Source organism: Notolabrus celidotus, chromosome 1 (assembly GCF_009762535.1).
Source record: "Notolabrus celidotus isolate fNotCel1 chromosome 1, fNotCel1.pri, whole genome shotgun sequence".
NCBI lineage: Eukaryota > Metazoa > Chordata > Actinopteri > Labriformes > Labridae > Notolabrus > Notolabrus celidotus.
The window spans coordinates 38,898,097-38,922,317 of record NC_048272.1 but is presented as its reverse complement, the minus strand read 5'-3'; the positions used below and the strand labels follow the sequence as shown (position 1 = coordinate 38,922,317).

The window sequence follows — 24,221 nt, the reverse complement described above, 5'->3', positions numbered from 1 at the left end:
TTGTAACAGAAGAGGAAGAATGCTACCTGCATTAAATAGCAAAAGAAGAGGAAAACGTTAGTGAAAGTTGCAGCGATTTCCTGTTTCTGAATCTCACACTGCTACATGTATTTCCAGAGACTGAGCATGGCTGTAAAATGTAAACACACACGCCACGCTGCTTCACAGAAACACTGACATAAAGATCGAAACAGACGCTGTCAGTACCTGCTACTAGCAAAAGCTCATCCTGCTGCTGGTTAACAAGACTGCCACACAAACAGGCTGTTAATGGGGTGTTAGTGTGTGTTTTTGAGTGTGTGGGTGGTGATTATTCGAATAATCATTGAATAGATGGCAATGATTATCAGAAAGTATTTTGGCTTGAAATGCCCATCCCTACTTTACACCAAGGGTACACAAACACAGGCAAATTAAAATAGCATTAAAAGTATGGAAAAACATTAGGTGTAGGACCTGAACTGTTAAAAGTGCATGAAAACACAGTCAGGTTGTGCCGAAAATACAGTGAGTAAAACAATTAAGTCAATAAAAAAAAGATTCACAATTGTTATTTTTATTTTAATTAAAATCTAAAGGAACAATCAAATTAAAACAGCCGATCAGCAAATTTACTCTAAAAATTCCTTTCTATAAAAGTAAGTTTTGAGGAGTGATTTATAGCAAATTATTGATTGAACTGATCTCACTTCCTCAGGTAGGGCGCTCCATAGCTACGTGTGTGATATTAATGTTAATAATGATATCTATGATACCTCCATGCCCTGAAACAGGCTACTAATCATGCTGTGGAACTAATATGCCAGAGAAGCTCAGGCTAAAGTCTGATGTAGTCTTAATGCAAAAGGAGTTCTAAAACTGTGTGAAGGTCTGTGAAAGACAATAACACCTCTAAATACATTCTTCCACTGATATCCTGTAAACAGCAAACACTTGCAGCCTGTAGTCTGAAGCACAGATTTGTCTCTTTGACATCATGCTGAAAACAAAGTAATTGCTTTTAAATTTCAGTTCGCATTTCAGTTGACCACCAAGTTTTGTCATTAGTCTGCAAATTGCAGTCTCGTATTAAAATGAATATTTAATTAGCTTGAAGCAAATATGAGTCACATGCAGTACAATTTATAATAATCTATTTTCCTGAACTGAATTATAATTGATGACGCCTCGGTGTGTGAGAGAGCTTTCATTAGTGGATGTGGCTGTGAGTCTGCTACCTGAAACCAGGTGTGACAAATGTGTTGTTGCTAAATCCGGTCATATTTTCTTAATGTTCCCCCTTTGTTTGTTTGAAACTTGACTTTCTGATCATGTTGGGTAGTTTATTTTTAGTTTATTGTAGCATATTTTAATGCTTTTGAATGTTTGGAGAGACAGAGAATACAAGCAATCTGGGCCAGGCTTTTTTATTTGTTGTATATCTGCTATATATTATATATATATATAATCTCAATGAGCATTTCCTGGTTAAATAAAGGTTATAATAAAATATATCTTATTTATTATATTATATAACTATTGGAGTGTTCTGTTTGACCAGTCCTATCTGAGCGTCTTAGTGAGCACTAGCCAGGAATTCAATGATGAAATTTTAAAAACAGGTTAAAATCAAATCTGGACAAATTTTCCACCAACAGATCAAAGGCTACAACATCAAGGTGTCTGAAAACACAATTCTGCCTTTGAATTTCAAGCTCTTGTTCTTTCTTGTGTTGAAAAGAGGAAGGGAATGATTATTTTGATGCATTTCTCTGAAGTATTTTCCAAAGAGTAGTTAAAATCCTGCAAAGACATAATCCCTACACATTTTATTCTTCATGCAAACATCAAGATGACTGCACACTATAGGCTGTGGTATGTGAAGAAGTAGGTCGATAGAGGAGTAGATTTAAACTTTTCCACAGAAGAAGAAAAAGAAGACGTGAATCAACTTTCAAAAATAGATGTTGAAAAAAGCTTTCACGTTTGAACCTTTCTGAATGTCTTTTAAACGGTGGACATTAACCTTTTTTTAAACGTTGTCACAACAGAAAATTGGGGTGTACCACATCTGCCATCTTTGCCTAAACTCAGGTTTGGGCTTTTATGGAGGACACACCATCATCGTAAAGGAGACGTGACGCCAAAAGTATTTATCTCACATTATAAACTTTGTGATGCACCGATGTATCAGTTCTACATCAGAATCAGACGATATTTGTTGACAGTAGGGATGTCAATTGATTGTTAAGAACTTATTTGAACACGTTTTTTTTTTTTGTTTCATCATGTGGTCTTACATTTTGTTCAGCTATCAGGGAGGGGTTTTAAGTTTAAAGCATGTTTCAGAATCAGCTGACTGAAGGTGTTGCACACAGCGGAGACGCTCAGCTGGGGGCTGCAGCTGAGTGACAGGTCTCCATGAGCGCTTTTTGTCTCCGCCGCCGGACTGATTATGACCCGATTGTGCTCCTGGCTGAAACCTGACCACGTTCACATGCTTATTTTTCCTCAATAAGAACGAGTAGACAGAAAACTGGACACTGTTAGTTTAAAACATGTTTCTGTTCAGTTCCCTTGTTGGAGTCTGAGCCTTCACTTTTATGACTGTGTGTCTGCAGAGGTTGTTTTTTAACCTGCTTCTCACATTGTTTTCAGCATGTTTAACGTTTTGAACACCTCAATACGATCTGTAGATATTCAATACTGTCAGTTATATACATTGTGTCGTGAGGGAAAATTTGATTCAGGGGAAAAATGCATTTTGCATTGTTTTTGACATGAAAATGCTTACATTTGTTTTTATGATTAATTGATAATTGATCGTTATCATTTCCAAAGATCGATCAAGGAAAATACTTGAAATTTACATTTCTAGTTGACAGACATTTGACCGTTATGTGCCATGCACCAGTGTCGGTGGTCAGCTTTTTATTCTTGCATCCTATATTTATCTTTTTCGAGTCACTTTAATTCTGGAAAGCTAGTACACCTGACTGCTGGTTCTGAAGAGAGGATTTTTATTTGGCAGGAGAAGTGAGCTGGTGGACAAACTCTGATTTGTTTCATGGTTAAATGTAGGAAAATGTCTGCAGTGTAGGAGCATTACACCATCTCTCTAGCTGAGAAAGATCAGTAACATGCAGCCAGCAAGGCATGTTATGGTTACTGTTTGATAAGGATTCAGAGGGTCTACAAGCAAAACATTTTAAAAAATTCAAAATTCAAAATTCAACACACCAATTTAAAGAGATAATCTTTACAGCAGAAATAAACATGTTTACAGCGTGGTTCAAAAAATTATTTTAGTCTGTGTAGCTCATTTCTCAATCAGCACACACTGTACGGGGGGTGATTTTTTTCATAACTAAGCAGTTTTGAAGATATTCCAATTATGAGTTTTCTATTGGACTTTATTTTCTATAGAAGCACAGTTGACTTAAATGACAGGTGGGAACACAGCAGCTGTTGGTGAGGAAGCTAAAGCCCACCTCTTTACCTCACACTAGCTCCACAGAAGTTTAGTTGAGTTCAGCATTCCCAATATGGCACCCGCCGACGATCGGCTTCAGAAACAGTGCTTCAGAAACAGATGGGTGATGTCACGGATACTACGCCCATTATTTACGCAGTCTATGGTTCCAACCCTGATTTTCCCCATTGGTGCATCCAAAGTTGGAACCCAATACCATAATGAAAAACAAATTTGTTTATTCTGCCGCCTCTACTGACAATGCATGTCATTTTTCTTCTTTTGGTCAAATCACACGAAAAGACAAAACCAACCATCAGTGATTCCATTTGACAAAACATGCAAACAGAATTAAAAACGTCACACTTAATCACTGAAATGAGCCCAAAAAGGCGAGACTCCAGGATTCAGAGTATTCCTTTAAATTCAAATCCACAAGGTCAGCAAGAAAAGAATGCTGGGACGCTAACAAAGAGACAAGACTAACTGGCACAGGAGGGAGGTCACACAGGGATTAAATACAGAGAAGACATGGGGATAACAAGACACAGGTGAGACACATTAGGGCAATCACGAATGGGGGAACACAGGAGACAGAAGGTAAAGGGATCTGCAACGAGAGACTAAAGGTAAACTACAAAATAAAACAGGAAGTACAAGACATGAAACATGAGGAAGGTCAAAACAAACTAGACTACTTCCTAGTCATGACAATACTTCACTTTTGACTAAGCAGTCTGGTAGTTTTTTAAAGAGGGGCGGTTGCGGTTCAGTGGTGGAGTGTCAGAAGTGTCCTTGGGCAAGACACTGAACCCCAAACTGCTCCCGATGTGTGCAGTGTGTGAATGAGATTAGCTATACTGAAGGTCCCTTGCTATATGAGTGTGTGAATGTGGTGTGACTGTGAAGAGCAGTGTTAAAGCACTCTGAATGGTCAGAAAGTGTAGAAAAGAGACAGAAGTACAAGTCCATTTACCATTAAAGTCAAATGTGCCGATTAACAGCACCTTCGTTATTTTCCACTGTGGAGGCAGCCAGAGCGGGGGACACAGCTGTGTTGTACGTATGCAGGGCCAAAAGGGGCATAAGAAGAGATTATTAATGCTGACAGCAGTCATTTGAGTGTGTTGGATGTAAGTCCCAGACTTCAGATCTTTGGTGGATAGGGAAATAAACCAGGAGCACAGTGATCAATCACAGTTAGTGGTTGTATTGTACATTTTTTTTGTCCTATCAGAAGTTATGCAGTGATGCAGGTGTCCACATACATTCATGGAAACAGGATGACTTCAAAATGAAAAGGCCAACAGCATTATCATGGTTTCAGAGAATGTCTGGAAATCTAAAAACTAGAGGAAGAGGAGTAACAGTCAAAATGATCACTGAAAATAATTTATATTCATGAAATGTGTTTCTCTAGACATGGAAGGCCATCAGGTTGGCGGATGGATAGTTACAATTTTCCATTGATGAAAATAAATATGAAAGCTTGAGTTGTTAGGTTTGTTTGTATAGATTACACCATCCTGGTGTGGGTGACAGCCATTTCTATGTCCCACTGATGGACCAATTTCCAGCTTCTGAAAAGAGGAAAAAGTGGCTAAATTTCCCATTGCATCCGGTTTCTTCAAGGATGTAAAATGAAGCAAAGCAACCTTGCCCCGAACCTTGAATACCCAACTATGTATTTGAAATACAACATGAAAAAAACATGATGATGCATATTCAGTGTTTGAAGAACCCCATTGCATGAGAAAACCTCTGGTAGATTTATTCATCTGCAGTCATATTTCACGACAGTCCTTTGACATAGAGGAGATGTATCTCAGTCTGGCATCAGCAGCCTGACAGCCAATAACAAGACAATAATTACTGTCAGACCAGCGAAGCCACCTTCTTTCACTCACAAGGACCTCATTGCATTTTAATCAAATTCTGCACGTGGGTGGCACATTCGAGGAAAACCTCTGCACATCTCTATTCAACACCATATGTTTGCACATCTCCCCGTAGTGGTGGGACCCTTGGTGTTTGCCCAAGGCTCTGGTGGGTTTCCACCTGCCAGAGGGGGCTCTCAGAGGACACATTATGCATGGCAGACAGCTGTCCTGCCCACTGTATGCAGCACGGGCTCGTCCATGCAGAAAGACGCGTTTGGACTTCAAAGAGAGTGTGGGAAATGGGTACGGATGGTGATAGAAAAAGAAATTTCCAGGGAATATGGAAGGATGTTAGAGTGCTGCAGGAGAGCACACACAGACTCCATACTCTAGAAATCCACATCATATAGTGTGTCAGTGTACTTGTATGTCTTTAGGTAGGTTATGCATTAGTGTGCATACAGTCTGCTGTAAATACTAATGTATTCTTCCTCTTTCCCAGTAGATCTTTGCGTAGTATTTTTTAATGAAGACTGATTTTAATAAATGTACTCCTGGGGAGCTACAACAGAGTGTTGCTTCTCAAGATAAAAATACTGAGGGAGTATGAATATCACAGGAATATAATTTAATCTGATTTCTTCTGAACGTTAAGATGGAATCTGAGTGTAAACAGAAATATCATTTAAAATTCAGTAACTTAAAACCACTCTCTCAGGTACGGCCCCCATCTTTGTAGGATTATATAAATAGTGTCTGCAAGAAGAAGACCAAAGTGAACTAGTGCTCTACATGGGTAAATAATGTATTACTTTTTGGTAGTGTCTCTCAACTGCATATAGCTTTAATGTTATCCAAGGAGGATCACTAAATAAGTAGCATTTCCCATTTTGCTTAAAGAATTAGCATAATCAGATACACTGCCAAAATAATCAGCTGGCCTAAAGTGGAATATTTCATGAAATGAGACAAGATTGAGACTCATTTCTTTTTTGTTTCTCCTCACATTGATGTCAACAGATGAAAAGATAAACAAAGGTTTATCTAGACTCTACTGTATCCACTCAGCGTGTCTGTAGATTAAAGCTGTCATTGAAGTTACAGTGCTGTGTGGAGTGCTTAAATGCATGCTGAACTCTCTATGAAGGGACGCACTCATTGATTCTGCTGCAGTGAGATCATATATATGTGTCCAATAAACTCAACAATACCTGCAACCCAGCAGCTATTAATCAAAAGTTTAACTGGCCATTTTAACCACATTGATTGATTCACTTTAGTTGCTAGCATTACCGTTAGCTTGCTAGCACAGCAACTTAGTCCAAAGTCTTAAGTCATTTCAACATCTCACTTGCTGTCCTGGGTTCATCGTGGACAGAAGTCTGTTATGGCCCTGTCACACCTTGACAATTTAGACAGCGTTTTCCCAACGTATCAAAATGCCTCTAAAACGCTGACGTTTTTTTCAATGTTGGGCGTATACATAACATATTCATAACTTCTGCCCAACTATAGTCCACTTGTGCAAAGCGTGCAGCAGCGTAATGACGACGACAAAGTGTATAAAAGGCTGCAGCTTGTTAATGACTATGTACACGTTTGGAAATGAGATGCTCTTCATTGGTGATTAAAAAAGGTGTGTGTTATTAAAAACTCTGCAGTCTCTCTTTGTAAGAACATGATGAGCCGTGGAGAGTGTCAGAGGAGTGAAACCAGCAGGAACACAGCCTCTGCTCTTTACAACAAGTTACACTTATTGACTGCGCTTTCAAAAACGTCACATTTTGAGCTTCATTTAATTCAACAACAGCAGCTTTATCGTTGAACACGTGTGTGTGTTTATTTTTTACAGCCATGCTCAGTCCCTGAAAATACGTGTGTAGTAGTGTGAGATTCAGAAACGGAGAAAATCGCAGCTACTGTCGCAAATGTTTTCTTCTACTTTTGCTATTTAATGCAGCTAACATTCTTCTTCTTCTGTTTGCTTCAAGATGCTCCATATAGCCACCTTCTAGCAGGAATACAGTATGACAACCAAGCAGCGGAGGAAAAGATGAAAAATTGTATTTTTAAAATGAGAAAATATTTAATGTAACTCTCCGATTTTTACAAAGTGAACGAATATTAAAATATTCAAAAATCATTGCCCATCCCTCCCACTGACTTCTGTCTTTCACAGAAAAAGCTGGTTGCCCAAAGGCAGTATGGCAAAGGGGAACATAGCAATCTCTAAATTAAGATATTCGGAAGTTGACAAACTGACACAGTGGAGGCGGGGCCAAACCATATACAATCTTATACACAAGACACAAATTTGAAAACAATCTAAAAGATGATGTTTCACCAGTATCCTGCAGTGATGATATTTCATGGATTTTTGGTCCAGTATTTCTAGGGTCTGTTTATACAAAGAATCAACTGGTTTAATGACCGTTTCCCCAGCTTGATAACATCATCTAACAACATCTTCCAGCACTCTATAAACATGTCGATGCCTTTGCTGGCGAGACCTTTGGCTTTCCTTTCGACTATCTGAATTTAAAGGCCGTGAGTTCAGATTGGTCATGTAATGTGTTAAATTAGTGTTGTTCTGGATTTTCCAAAGAGCTTTATTTCACAGAAAGACCACGATAAACAAAATGCAAACAAACACAGCGTTAGAAAGGATGAAAAAAAAGGTTAATTGAGTGAATCTAAGCGAGGTGGTTGGCAGGCAACGGCAGATTGTTACAGGGGAACTGATGGCTGGTGAAGTATGGAAGGGCAGGACTGAAGGCTGGATGGGAGTGTGGTTGATAAGAGCTGGTATATTGGCTGATTGGATAACAGGGGAGTGAAAAGAATAGCCAGGCAGGTGTAATGATCCTGTCGATCTCAGAGACTAACCAGAAAGCACACGTGACACAAAGCTTGAATAGACGTTTCAATGGGCCTGAGACTTCTTCTGCTGCAAAGGCTGAAACATTGATAATGCGATGAATGTGTAAGGAGCCCTTTATCCTATAATATGTCCACTGAGAGATGAGTCTTTTGATGGTAGATGTGCATGACTCTGGGAGAGGGGGGATTGAAATATGCACCGCATGTAGACCACAGACACACAGAGAGAGACAGGGGAGCAGAATAGGAACGCTAGCAGTGAATGGTGCCATTACTGAGGCAGTGAAATAAAAGGGGTGCAGATTCCCTTGTGGGTCAGGGTTCGTATGGGTGCTTGAATTACTTGAAAATGCTTGCATTTTAATGTTGTGTTTTCAAGGTTTGAAAAATGCTTGAATTTTGGGTGTCAGTACTTGTAAATGCTTGAAATTGTAATCGTATATATTTCACGATTAACAGAAATCTGACTCAACAGATCAGTCAAATGGAGAGAAATAAAGTAGTCCAATGAAAAAAAACAATAACCGCTCTCCCTGTTGGGCTTGCATGTGTGACATGCTAGTCTGTTGTCATGTGTGACGTGACGTCTCCCCCAAGAGGACATTGTGTAGACCAACACGCCGGGAGGCTGTCAGTTCAATGAACGTTGGCTGAGCAAACCCTCGCGTTGCCTGCTGCAAAGTCTGCAGAAAAGTGATCAGACTTTTCGCTCTGTGAGAGTCTGCACTCTCCAGTCATATGAAAGGTACGTTTAAAGGTGTACTAGCTACCACGTTAGCCCTACTTGTTAGTTAGCTTATTATTTATTTATGCTAACCGCCTGTTTATGCTACAGGCTAGGCATGTGTGATGTAGAAGCACTGTGCCAGAAACTTGTAGGTGGTCAGTGTTGGGAGTAACGCACTACAAAAGTAACACAGTTACAGTAATGTATTACTTTTTGCTGTAAGGCAGTAATATAACGCATTACTAATACAATTTGCTGATGATTAAGTGTTCTTTTTCTACTGTCAAGTCCATCTCTCATAGGAGATCATAGAAATAGTCCAGTCCTTGTCCCAATTCCCACAAGGAAATTCCTGTTCCAAGTTCAGTCGCTAAGGAGATCCGCTGGTAGATTGACTTCAATGTTGGATAGTATTATAGTTGGATAGTGATCAGATGACCCCTGGGGCTGTCTCAGACCAATAAGAGATATGGGTGGGCTGGGACAGCCCACTCATACCTAGGACAGGGGAAAATACATATGTATTTATGGTGTAAAGCCTTTTTAGGTTGTCATCTTACATTATTTGAGGATAGATATTCTGGATCCCCAGGTTGTTCTGAAAATAAAGATGTATATTACATTGGTGTGCTCCATTCCTATGAGATTCTGCATGCCTTATAGCACAAAAAAATCCAGACATTCAAAAGTAGAGAAAAATGCCTAATGGTGTGTTCACACCAAACGCGAATAAAATCATTCGTGCAAACTAATTAAATGTAAAGTCAATGTAAAGATGCGAGTAGTGGTCTTGCGATGTGAATCATACGAATTGGGCGAAGTGAATAGCATGATTTGCGCAAATTTAAATATGTAAGATATCTTTATCATAACTTACCAGACTTTGATTTTGTCTGCTTATGTGATTCTGACGGTCATTGTTCCTTATTGTATGGCGCCATGAGCGAAATTCTATCACATTATGCAATTTACAACTGCTTACAGTACTTGAAAAGTTTGAAAATTGACCTTAAAGGTCCTTAAAAAGTACTTGAATTTTTCCACGAATAAAGTGTACAAACCCTGGTGGGTGCTCTTGGTGGCTTTAATTGTGCTTTACTATATCAGGTCCAAGAAGAGAAACACACCCAAGTGTGTCAGTTTTCTGGTAGTTTTATTTCAGTGTTTAAAAAATGACGTTATTCAAATGACAAACTCCCTGTATATCCTGATCATTTGACTGTTAGTTTCGATCCTTTTGCTTATAAGTCACACAGAAGATGAAGCCTGAACCACACTTAAATCAAACCTCCCCATACACCATGAGGAAGGACATGTTAGCTCTGTTGATGATACTGTATATGACTCATATAAAGTACTTTCTCTTATTTTGCAGCAGGGATTATTCAACTCTTAATCTGATTAGCAGACGACACATTTCTCAATCTCCATGAGTAATCTCCTTTCACAATCCCATATTCCGTCATGTTCCCCCTCTTCATGCGTCTGGAGACTTCAGCTCTCCGAAATAATATCACATGTTACTGTCACCGCAGCCGTGCAGAACTCGCAGAGCCTTTTCTCCAAAGCTTCCCAGTTTTGACATAATGTGGCACGGATACCTTACAGTGAAGAGAAACTGCAGTGACAAGAAGCCAACAACATGACTGCAGCATGAAATGAGATATAGTGTGTTTCCAGGCTGTGACACTCGCAGTTGATTGGAGTTTCTAATCACATATGAAAAGGTCATGGAGGAGTCTGGGTGTAGCGGGTACACAGCTCCCAGAAGACATGTGTGAGTGACATGCTTTCCAAATCTCCTTTTAAGCTCCTTAAACTTTACAGTACACAAAGCTGCTGCCATTGTTGCATTTAAAGTGTGTGTAGTCTGTGTGTGGTATAAGAGTCTTTAAGAGAGGGGGGAGCTGAAGGTGCAGGGCCCCCTGTAGATGTGTACAGTACATGTATAGAACTCAGTTAATTCCTTTGTTTATGGTTTACAGTGTGTAAGCACCTACATCCTCCCCGACGGCCTGCAGTCACATACGTCATGTCCTCGGGCTCCCTGGTGCTGCTACATAAACACAAACTGCCGCTGCCTTCGGGGATTTCATCCCAGAAGAAATTCGCTGTCACCTGCTGTGCAAGGGGAAAATAACAATTGTTGAAAACATGACAGCTTTGACCAAAGCGCCGAGCTTGCTTAGCAGAGCGCTGGACTGCAGATTTAAGTTAAATCCATAACACTGCACTGCTGGCCTGCCTTTATGGCTTTATACCCATCCACTGTGCAGAGAGGAAGGCTGATTTAGAGGGATTTTATTTACTACTTTCACCAAACAAAGGTGGTTGGTTTAAATTAAGAATGCTTGATTGCCTTGTGTTTGTCATGCAAAATGCTATAGTGACTAAGTGATCAAATTTACAAGGAAACATCTCTTACTCTCACCAGTTGAGGTGAATTGTGAATAAAACATTTGCCAGGTTTTGACGGTAAGGAAGAATCAAGGCCTAAAAAGAGAACCTCTTGATTCTGCATCATTACTCTGATCCTTTTTATCAGAGCATTTATAAGTCCTTATAATACAAGATTCCTTATTGACCTGCATCACAACAGTGTCATGGTTTCACTGCCTCGGGACCCCAGGGCCACTGAGGTTCATGTTGTTCCACATGTCCCAATGTGCTCGGCTTTACCTGTTGAAAGAGTGATGCAAGCCCCAGCCTGGGCTCGAGCTGCAGCAGAGAGCATGTTGCAATCTCATCTCTTTTCTTAAGGGACCAGACGTTATTGTCATACCATCTGGAGATCCCAGTAGTACATGTGTCTGTTGTGTTCCTTTGGAGCTATAATAAAGTGAGATACAGTCGACTAAGGATAACAGTTTAACATAGAGGTAATGATTTGTGTGAAGTTTGGACACATTTGATGATTTTTGACCAGATTTTTACATATAAAGGACTAATTTGCTGATGCACAAGCAAAATTAGATAATATGTTTTATTTGACATATTATTCCCATCCAAAGATGCCTGTGTTTCTACATGCTGTAACGATGTATTATTATGTTTAAGATACTGCTGAAGGAGGCACTAATAGTTATCATTCATTTCATCTGAAAAACTGATTCATTCTCAAAATGACAACACAGACACAAATAAATATCAAAACATGCCCTTTATTAAAATCACTCATTCCGTACCACATAAAACTCACACAATTCTCTAACTGTAAGAAAGAAAGTACACCGCGAGGAGAGCACACAATAAAACATGACGATTAAAGATGAAAATAAATGAATCCACTTAGAGAATAATCACAGACTAACAACATGGAAACCTACTGGATACAGAGCAAAAGTTCAGATTTCAAATCCATGACTTTATGGTGGAATAAAAACTGAGTGGATCCTGTTATTTACATTGATTATTTGTATTTGCTGTTATTTGCATCAAACACTGAACGCACCACGGTCAGATTGTTTCTTAGGGTACAGCAGGAGCTTTACAGTAACCTAAACTAGGAATGTAAGGATATATCACAAGACGGTAAAAAATCGGTACAAATAAGGGTGGATTAAAATCGAGTCAACAAAATGTGTATTGCAATATTATTTTTTAACAGTAGAAGGTGCTATCTGCATTTCATTCCGCTAGTTCAACATCATTAAGTCTCTTGTTCTGCTCTCTTGTCACTCGTTGAGTTAAGCGTAACAGACATGGCGGCAGCAGGTGAATACTGAGCAGGTCAGGATGCACCTTTGTGTTTACAGTCTGAGGTACGGCAGCATTTTGTCTTTCCCTGATATTCCTGAAGAAAAAAAATTAAATTCAAAACCAGGAGTATAAGCTGCACTTTTTACCATTTACCTTATATGTTTGAATATTTCATACTTTCATTTGGGAATTGTTCACTTTCCATTCCTTTAGAACTGTTTTGAAATTTTCCAACAAGTTATTTTTGAACGGTCATTTTGAGTTTTTTTGTAAGGTGCTGAAAAAAAGTGTGCAGTGGTTTTATTTGAGTTACAAAACACCTTAAAAATGAAAAAGGATTACTTTGTTCACAAAGAAATATAATAGAAAAAAGATATATAGCAACTGTCCATATCTGAGAATTGAAATAAAACAACAGTTATTTAAATTTTGAGTTCAATCCAGCTTTCTTGAAAATGGTTAGAGAATTGTGAGTGAATCGTATCATGAACTCAAATGGAATCGTGGATTGAGTGTATCCTAACATCCCTAACCTAAACCTTCTTTTGAAACTAAGTGTATGTTGTGTTAGAAAGCTTCAATCCCAAAATAGCAGAGGTGCTAGAGTCAAACACTTGCCTTGGTCTTTGTAGAAGGAGTTTAACCTGATGTCAACAGTCTTTGCTTCAACTGTGTGTCTTTTAAACAAGACCAGTGGTCCTACCTGCTCTTACAGTCAGCACAACAAAGACAGGAGGAAGAGCCCGAGAACAGGAAAGACACCCCGCTGGTCCAGATCCGAGCACAAAGCGTCCATATACTCCTCCTCTATCCAACGCCAGAGCGTGCTGCACATACATGGTAATTGTCATCTGCAGATTCCAACGAAAGGGAGTCTACTCACAAGATGATTTCAGAACCCAGCCTGCTCTATAATATGTGTTCCTCCAAAATGTGCAGTCCAGTGCAGTTCCCCTCCTGTCTGTCACTAAAGATCAGCTGCAGCACGAGAAGCTGAGCGGCTGTCACTTTCTGTCTTTATCAAAGCCGGGCACATTAATGGGCTGTCAGACTGACCCGGCCACGCTCTTTGTACTACACAATTACTGTGTTTAGCTGTGGACCTTATGCTGCTGACCTCCATTTTCTAATAGGCAGAGACCTTTAAGGCGCACTCAAGACAGAAGTCTCTTGTGTGTGTCTCCAATAAGAGTGGATTTCTTCTCGGTGTGTGTGTTATGTCTGCTCTCGCTCCTACCCGAGGCCTTATGAGCGCAGAGCATGTGCATCCTGTCCGGTCTTGTAAAGGAAACAGTGCAACAGAGGATTCTTGGAGCCTGGAGCAGATATGGGAATACTGCACTCAGAAGCTCAAAGCGAGATGACAGTAGTTTAAGTGAGGAGGGGTTTCTTTTTGGGTTTGTTTGTTTTTGGTCTGTGCAAAGAGGCAGCCTTTCAGAGATGCTCCGAATCACTGAGTGTACATTCCAACAGGACCAAATAGAGAGTTTGCTTTCTCGCTTGACTTAGGGACTTTTCTCCTCGGACGACTGTGACCACATTATTTGGCTGCATGAGCACTCCTCTTCATAATATTCATGTTGCAGTGTTTGACACGACCCACAAACTGCTCCCATGCATGAATATAACATCGTGTTAGTGACACTGTAGCAGCAGAATTTAACAGCTTGAGGAAAGACAGGCTTTAGTTGTAAATGTGGACAATTTAAAGCATGCCAAAACACCGGCTGATTAAAAATGCATATTGTTGTCACAGTGTGCTCTTATTGTTTATATCAAAGGATGAGGCTGCCAATGCTGATAATCCACTATGATGCCAGATCACCCTGATGAAACAGTCAAACTGGAGACAGATTTCCTTACTGACAGATGGCTGTTTTGTTAGTTGGTATTGAAATAATGTTTTGTTGTTTGCGTTTGTCACAAATGTTCTTGGTGTCTTAATGAATATGCATTGCTTCTAGCAGTAGGGAGAGACCCCCTCAGAAGTGTTGACTTTGCTCTGGAGCAGAAGGAAGACGAGCCAGCCAGCCAGGGCCGGCATCGTGTGCAAATGAATCACATACCAGAAATAAGTAGAGAGGAGATGAGGCTGACATCACTGACAGTGAACAGCTACATGAGGCCTTTGAGTCAAAGCGTTTACAATCATTTCCTGTAAGACTGTTTACTGGAGGGAATATGCACTGCACATGCTCATCTTTTTCCTCTGAAGTCATGATGCAATATTTACAGAACTGGGTAAACTTTTAGAAACTTTGAGAGCAAACTGTGCTGAGATGGATGGACCTGAGTTAAACTTGGCTGATTGATGAAAAAATTACGTTTATTTGTTTCACTGCACACAACTTAGAAGTGGGGATGGGCATTTCAAGCCAAAATACTATTCGATAAACATTTGCATCATTTCGATGATTATTCGAATACCCCCCCCCCCACGCACACACACGCACACACACACACACAAACAAACAAACACACACCTGTCCCGTTAACAGCCCGTTTGTGTGGCAGTCATATTAACCAGCTGCAGGACGAGGTGCTGCTATTAGCGCGCACTGACAGCGTCTGTCTCGATCTTTATGTCTGTGTTTCTGTGACGCAGTGTTGCGCGTGTGTTTTACATTTTAAACGTTCTCAACGCTGCCATAGCCAGACTTCAGACAGACCACCAGAGTGCCCTCTTCCTGATCTCCGGTGACTTCAACCATGTTTTCATTTTCTACATAGCTTATTTTGTCCTCTGTACATTCTTTTATTATCATTATTTTCATTGTATTTCTATTTCTATCTTATTAATTACTTTCTTCTATTAATATTATTTGATATTCTTACTTATTGTGTACAGGAGCAACTTTAATGACTGAATTTTCCCCTGGGATATTTCTGATTCGGATTCTGGATGTAGAGGGATGAAAGTCTCCTGCTCTGAAAGCAGCTAGGAGGGACTCACAGCAGCATCCACTGCTCGTTGAGTAGAGTAAGAACGATACATGCTTTCCAACAGTCTCCAAAAGTCTCCATTTAACACCAGAAAAAGTCGCAAGATTTCTCGCTTTTATGTACAGAGTACAAAGCTTGTTCACATTCACATAAGAAGAAAATATCGTCTTTGTTTTTCTGAATTAGCGACATACCGCTACAGTGAAATCCCAACATCACCTCAAGGCCACACAGGGAAGTAGTTTACACATGCTCCGGTTGTTCAGTTTATCCAGTTTGAGACATGAGGAGGTACTGCGTCTTTAAGTTACATTGATGGTATTGTTGACTTTGCGCATCCACCTGAGGACGTAAGACGTAAGGCCCATTCTGATCTGCAGCATTTCTCCAGGGTCAGCTGAGCACATGCTTCATATATATATATAAGATGATGCATCTGAAAAACATTCAAGCTGGCAACGTGGTGACTCAAGAGACAGTCAGACAATTGCTGAAAATACTGGATCCCCACAGAGTGCAACTGAGGCTAATTCAGAAAAACAGCAGATTTTTTTTTGTCATGAGAATGCAACATACTTACATAGAAATGAAATATTCAGACCAAAATCATATTTGAACCAGGCTGTAAACATGTTTATTTCTGCTGTAAAGATCGTCTTCTTTGAATGGGTGTGTATGTGGCTTCCTGTGCTTCCAGAGCCCACCTCCAGTGGACACTCGAGGAACTGCAGCTTTAGCAATTCTGCATCTTCATTTCTCAAGAATGGATATGCAGCTCCACTCTCTCTCTCTCTCTCTCTCTCTCTCTCTCTCTCTCTCTCTCTCTCTCTCTCTCTCTCTCTCTCTCTTAGTTGCTATGGTTACAGGGAACTGAACTATGGTTATGGTCTGCCACTGAATCTTTTCTCACAACCCAAAATCAAGACATCAGGATCCCTTTGCAAGAACAAAAAATGTAATTTCTGTATTCAGTGAGCTTTCTGAAAGCATGTGTCACTGACATTTATCACATTATAAACTACGTTGAAGTGAAAGGAACCTGGAATTTTTGTTTGAAGCACACAGAACAAAACTATTAATTTCAGTCACATCAAACAATCTTTAGTATACAAAGATCACTAATGTGCAGCCTACAGCTATATAAATTCTGCACTACTGAATTCTTGCTGAAAGATAGGTGTGTTAAAATCCTCAGAGCATGGTCAATTTGCACTTTTTAAATGTGTGTTAAGGTGTGTGTGTGTGGCACAGTCGGAGTGGGGCGACCATAGACTGTATAAATAATGGACGTAGTATCCATGACATCACCTATCTGTTTCTGAAGCGCTGTTTTGAGGCCAATCGTCTGCGGCAGCCATATTGGTAAATGTTGAAGTCAACATAACAGCTGTTGAGTGAGTGTGACGTAAAGAGGCGGGCTTTGAGCCTCCTCGCCAACGGCTACAGTGTTCCCGCCTGTCAATCAAGTCAGCTGTGCCTCTCATAATGGAAAACTCGTAATCTCATGCCGCATTAGCAAAAAAATTCATCCCCGTACAGTGTGTGCCGATCAAGAAATGAGCTATCCAGACTACACTCGTCTTTTGTACCAGGCTGTAAACATGTTTATTTCTGCTGTAAAGATCGGCTTTTTTGAATGGGTGTGTTTGTGGTTGCCGGTACTCCCTGAGCCAGCCTCGTGTGGACGCTTGAAGAACTGCAGTTTTTAGCACTTCTGCATTGGCCTCATATATTGAGATAAATTGAGGTTAAAAGTCTGACATGTATAAAATCTATTGAAAAGTGGAAAGGTTTTAAAAGGTCTCTAGAAGACGGTGTACAAATGTTTTTATAAACTGAATGAAAGCTCACTGTCTGCACTGTAAACTGTACAGTGAGGATTACTGATGAATAAGCAGAATATGGAGTGAAAAAGAGGAATAGTTTTTAAAAGAGCACTTGGAATCTGTTAATAAACAAAGTGCCAAATGAAAGCATGGGATCAGGTCTTTACTGACGGTATACATACATACATGCTTCTGCGTCCACTCTAGTTGCCCTTATCTGATGAAGTCTTTTCCTCTCTGCGCTGTCATTAAGGACGACAGACCAGCTTTGGCATTACTGCCCACCAACTTTGTCTCAGGGCTTCGTCTTTACATTATCACAAATCTGCCTGAGTGTGATCTCTCAGAGGAGACGGGCATGTTTAACTTGCACGTCTTGTTCAGTCTTGAATATTCAGTGAGGCCTGTCCTTTGAAGATGCTCCTAGGTCTCGTTTTGTGAGTGCAGAAGCTTTATTCGTTGTGACATATGCAAATTGATCTTTAACCGAGAGGGAAACCACTAAGAACACTTCAGGGACAGGGAAAAACCTTGCTCCAATTGTTCATGTTTTGGAAATAGCAGGCGTTTTTTTGGCAAACCGAAAGAAGCCACAGACTGCGGCAGAATTTTGATTTTATAAACCCCTTTACTTCAAGTTGAAATTGAAAAAAACTTTCAGTTTTCAGACTGATTTCACTGCTGCTGTCCGACAATATAAAAAATAATGATTTAATGATTCAATGGCAGCTATGGTTGTGCTGTTTCCCATGCAGCTGTATTGCATTGTCTTGAATATGTCCTGTTTTTATACCAGAGAGCATGGTAACCCATAAAATCAATGCCCTAGATGATTTTGTGATGACTGTTTGGCCAGCTGTGTAAGGCATCTCATTATGTTTTTGCTCTCTGCAGCATTCTGCAGCTCATGTTGTGCCATGTTGTCATATGGGTTTTAAACATAGAACGAGAGCAGGTGCAGCCACAGTCCAAAAGCACTGGAGAGGAAACAAACACAAACAACATGCCTTATCCTGCCTTGAAGTGTCTCCTTGTCCCCACGGACCTCTGCTGTGCCATCACTCTGTTTTCAGTTCCACACGCAGAAGCCAAACATTAAATCCAAGCTCCAAATGGTGCTGATCAGCTGCCTCCATTCCCTCCTGTACACTGCAGTACCTGCTCTGTTCAGCCTGCAGTAGTTGGGGATCACGCTGTGATAAATGGCCACGCAGGTAGGGAGGGGGCAAAGGGAAGAGTTCCTACAAGAATGCTTTGTTTATTTGCAAGTGCGTTAACAAGTGGTAGGGTTTGATTACACTCAGCAGGGGTGGCTTGTGCTTATCAGTAAGTCTGTCTGCAAAGCTCCAGATTACAGCACCATATTCAGATTTTAATTAGCTGTCGTCAATATTGTGCAAAACTCATCCTGGAGTAAATCTCAGAAGATAAAGCCGTACTCTAGAGGACTATTATTAATCAGCATCCTATTCAAAACAGTAAGAGTAAAAAGAGGCATGAATAGTGACAAATATGAATAACAAACAGAACTTTTCACTTCACATTTATGCAGTTGCTGTATTTACATTTTAAAATGATCATTTCTTGAGCTTTTGGAGGACCAAACTGAGATAGATACTATTTCTGCAGCGCTGTGGCAGCTGAGCAGTCATTTCTCAGCTTCTATTCTGAGCTCTGTAAAGTCATGGTAGATAGACTGTACGTCTGTGGGTGATTAATGATATTGGTACCAGTAGATGATGTTAAAAGGTTTCATACATCTCACATAAATGATACTGTGTCATTAAGTCCCTCCATTGGTCTCATTTTTCCTGCAGAGCATTTGTTTTAATTTAAACTCTGTGTTACACTACACTGGATTATTGACCAGGTTAATGGAGTCCAATGATTACTTAATTTAATCTACTGTAACATTCAGTCATTAATTATTATCACAGAGTGATTACATGATAATTATCCATTTATTTAATCCTCAAAATGGATTAAATAATTATTTATTTCTTAAAATCATCTGATGCTGTCGTACTAGACGCCTAATGAACCAGATAACTGCACAAACCTAGTGTTCTGTCTCAATCTGCCTCCTTCACAAAGTGGATGAGCACTGGATTGAGCTGAGGTTTCTAAGGCTGTGCAGAAAACCAACACTGATGTAAATGTAGGAACCTACTGAAGCGTATTGTATTCACATTAGAAAAATCTGCTGTTTTTCTCAATTAACAAGTTAATCATCTCAGAATTACAAGAGAAGTGTTCTGTTCTTCTGAATAAAAAAAAATTGCTCTGTTTTTCTCAATTAAGGAGTTATTGGGAGGGCCGACCTGAACATCAACAGAAGCTCTAACCTGTATGTGGTTAAACCGCTGCTGCTTACATGACAGGATTTAACTGCGGTCAAGCCAGCCTCCACTGTATTCTGTTGTGCACGTTAAGAACAGGCATTACGGTACACAGATTTTACATTTTCTGAGCTGAACTTAGTCAGTGGAAACTGGGATTTTTAAAATAATCTCACTTTGAAAATATCCTAATCATTGCAATTATGCTAAATTTCAAGTGTCTTTTTTTTTTAATTGACACATCAGATCGAGCTGTGATTAACAGGATTAAAACATGACATTTTCCACTATCGGTCTGAACTGACATTAGTCAGTGAAGCTGGGATTTTTAAATTAATCTCACTTTTAAAATATCATCATACACTGGAGGCTGGCTCGACTATCTTTTCAGAAGTGGAGGCTGGCTTGACCGCAGTTAAGTCCCGACAGGTAAGCAGCAGCGGACCACTTTGATTTATTGCTTAATTTGTCATTACCAACCATAATCACACCATGTCAACCTGTCACTAATGAAATTTTTTAATACTGCCTGTAATTACTTCTATTTAATTTCAATTCCATTTGTAACATTGTATATATCTAAATTGTATCCTAGCTTTATTTATCTATTTTTTTTTTTTTTATTTACTTATTTTTACTTAGTGAAACTTCTTTTTTGACTGACTTATGTCTGGGTTGCTGTAACAACTGAATTTCCCCCCCGGGGGATCAATAAAGTATCATGTTATCTTATCGTATCTTAACCGCATACAGGTTAGAGCTTCTGTTGATGTTCAGGTAGGCCCTCCCAATAACTCCTTAATTTAGAAAAACAAAGCAGATTTATTTTTTTTTCATTCAGAAAAACAGAACCTTTATCTCATAATTTTGACATAATTAAGTCGTTAATTCAGAAAAACAGAGCAGAATTGTTTTTTCTGATGTGAAAGCAATACGCTTCAGTAGGAACCAGATGTGAAGATCTTTAAGACGTCTTGGTTTTTTAAGTGTTGGTGCTTATCAGAACAAAGATTGAAAGCCTGAGAAGTAAAGGAGAAAAAGACTTCTCTTCTACAGAGCTTCACCATGTGTGTTCTGTTCAGTTTGAAATACTCCAACACAATGATGGGGCTCTGGGAAAAGGCTGACATTTAAACTCAAGCACTGTTTATTGATTCCAGCAGTCTGACAGGTACTTGCCAACATGATGTTCCACTTTCTGTAAGTGATAAGTTACACCGGCTGGTTTGTCTGAGCAGTTGAGATGTCATGTTGGTAAATACTGTCTCTCTCATAAATACAAAACATTTTACTGCACAACTATAATTGTGACAGCTTGTCTCTTCAGCTCCTGTAAGTTTTTGACTGTTTAAAACATTGAAGCTTGCTTGTAAAAAGACCCATCAACCATGTATCAACCATGGACACAGAATCTTGCTTTTGTGTCCATCTGCTTAGATCTAACCTACCTAATGAATAGGAATGGGCATTTCAAGCCACAATACTGTTCAATAACCACTGGCATCTATTTGACGATTATTCAAATAATCAATTATAACATTTAACGCCTGCGTTGGCTTGGAGGCAACCAGCTCAGTGTGGTATCTCAATGCCTCAATCCCGTTGGCTCTGGAGACGTCTGACCAGTTGACCCTCTGGTTCTTTGAAGTTGAGCAGCCAGGTGAAGGAGGCATGATTGGTGTACAGGAGGAATCCCAACGGGTGGTTGTCTATGATATAGCTCCTGTTGTGTGTTGCAGAAATCTCTCTCTGGCTTTCTGAGGGAGCAGTGGTAGCAGACAGTGACCTCTGAACCATTCTCACCCTCCTTGGATAGCACATTAGCTGCAGCTATTTTTCTAGCTTTAGCAACACTTTGCTTACTTGCTACTTGTGTTAATAAAGCATATTTTTCAGAGGGCCAGAGTCCCTCCCATTAACAAGACAGACAATTCTTCAACGTGTGCCTGCTTGGTGAAAAGTGCCGCACCCAGTGTCTTTTTTTAGATTGCTCTGACATTTTTTGGCTACTCTAAGCACTTCAAGCTGAACTTTTTAGAAATGTGCTGACTTTGCCAATGACACTCCAGGCAACCAATCATGTGTTAGATGAGGAGGGAGTTGTCACTCCGGCAACCAAGAAAAAGAAGCAGATGCTTGTCAGATCATCATAGCAGAGGCAGGACAGAGCAAATGACAGGGTATTGATTATAGTCACTGAGTGTTGTTATTCCTGTCACACAGTAAGAGAGAAAGAAATAGATCAAATCATATATTCGGTGTATTAGGACTTCTTTGAACACACATATCAGGATCTGAACATGTAGAAACAGTCAGCATACACAGAAACAAGTTTTGACTTTGAACATCATTTGAAAAAGAAAGTTATTAGGTCTCAAAAACAAATCTGTAAATATCTGTTGATTGCAGTGAACTTGTCATTGTAGCCAGTGTGACTGTCTTGTCTCATCATTGGCTCAGCTAGTCACAGCAGGAGACAGCAAACCACGTCAGCCAGTGTCTTGAGTTGTCAGCCAGAAAAATCACTGAACAAGAGTTTGTTTGAGAAGAAATCTCTTCTCTTCTACATCTGACAACTTTAAAGTGGTAAGAGTGAAAATTAAGCTCCCCCAAATAGTTATTTTACTAGATTTAACAAGACATTAGGTAAAACTTTAACTCTCAAAGACGGACATTTCCCCCCATGGAACAAGCTGAACTGCAACATCTCCAGAACAATGACTCATCTCATTTGTTTTTTCATCAGAATTCTGTTGTGCAGCTCAGTGCAGCCTTTGACTGCTTGACACCAAGCAGCAACCTCCGGTCTCAAAATATGAAGCCTATGCGGATGTGGTTTAAACTGCAATTCATCGAGAATCCGCTTGAGACTGGCTGCAGAAACACCAGAAACCACATACACACCCATTCAAAGAAGATGATCTTTACAGCAGAAATAAACATGTTTACAGCCTGGCTCATTAAGAAGCTTGGGTCTACATCATTTCTCAAAACATTTCTAATTTCTCTATCGGCACACACTGTATGAGGGGTGAATTTTTTTCTAACGCGACGGTTCAGAAGATATTAAGATTAAGAGTTTTTGCTCAAAAAAGGACTTGACTGACAGGTGGGAACCCATAGCTGTTGGCTAGGAGGTTCAAACCCCGCCTCTTTACCTCACACTAACTAATACTATACTAGCAGTACCCACCAACTACTACAACACACCTCCACCCCCACAGCCACATCTCCTCACTTCGGTCCCCCTATAAACAAGGTTTTGCTTTGTTTATTGAAACCCTTTGTTTCCCCTTTTGTCTCCACAGAGCTCGTATTTTCCTGGATCTTCAATGAGTACCCAACTTTTGTGAAGCAGGATACTCGCCGCTTCATCTCGCAGGAGACAGGAAATCTGTACATTGCCAAAGTGGAGCCCTCAGATGTAGGAAACTATACCTGTGTGGTGACCAACACTGTCACAAAGACCCGAGTCCAGGGTCCACCCACTCCACTTGTGCTCCGCAGTGACGGTAAGCCCTGGTTTGAGTACACTGACTCCACTAACCCACTTGCATGATTACAAATATCAACTACAGCACCTCAGACGGCTGGCTGTTCAGCTCACGGATGTATACAGTTACTGGGGACCATTGACTCTGTAGGGTGTCCTGTCATTGGGCGGTTATCTTGATGCAATTCTTTTCTTCAAACTGCCCAATCCATTCCACAGATGATTCCTGTTTTCGAACATTAATATCCCAAAATACATGTATGTGTAATCTGTATTACATTACATCACCTTTGTTTGTTACAGGGAGATACTTTTGCAATGCCTTAAGCCTGATTTATACTTCTGCATTGAATCGACGGCGTAGCTGCGTCCGTAGCTCCTGTACCTACGCAGAGGCCTACGCACGTAGCTGGCATGCACCTCCTCCAAAATGTGACTACCTGTAGAATCAACATGGACCGCAAGCCCCGTGATTGGTCCGCTCGGCGGCATTGTATTTCCTCATTTACAGCACTTCCCGCTCATTGGCCTCACATCGGCTGTGTATTTCATCTCCTCCTCTCTATTCTTCATGTAATCATGTCTGTATGATAAACAGTAACATGTATCAGCTGTAGATTTACATAACACGCTCTGAATCTCTGTGGAAGAGTAAACAGAGATCATAGCGGGGCCGGGAGCAGGCAACCCATCGACACACAAGTATGTGGTGTTCGTGTCTGCGTCAACCCCTGCTGTGTAGGGGGAGCGCAGAAGTATAAATCAGCCTTTAGACCAGTGGTGTCCAAACTTTTTTTAAGGAGGGCCACATTTGATGTAGTCAGAATAGCTCAGGGCCATTGGCTCCTACTGAGACTTAGGAATCATAAAAGTTATATTTGAAATCTCTATTTAACAACAATTATTTTACATTTTTTCTCAATACATCAGTAGTCCTCAGTTCTCCACAAAACACGTAAACATAAGCAAACTTTATCTTCTTC

At 40.1% G+C, this 24,221-nt stretch overlaps 1 protein-coding gene across 1 annotated transcript in view; it reads left to right on the top strand.

Annotated features, from left to right (window-relative positions):
• LOC117819604 (contactin-4-like) overlaps positions 1 to 24,221 on the top strand; it is a 184,149-nt gene that overhangs the window by 66,970 nt on the left and 92,958 nt on the right. The window contains exon 5 of the mRNA XM_034693060.1: positions 23,054 to 23,257. Within this exon, the coding sequence (XP_034548951.1) occupies positions 23,054 to 23,257 (204 nt within the window). The remainder of the gene's footprint in view (positions 1 to 23,053; positions 23,258 to 24,221) is intronic.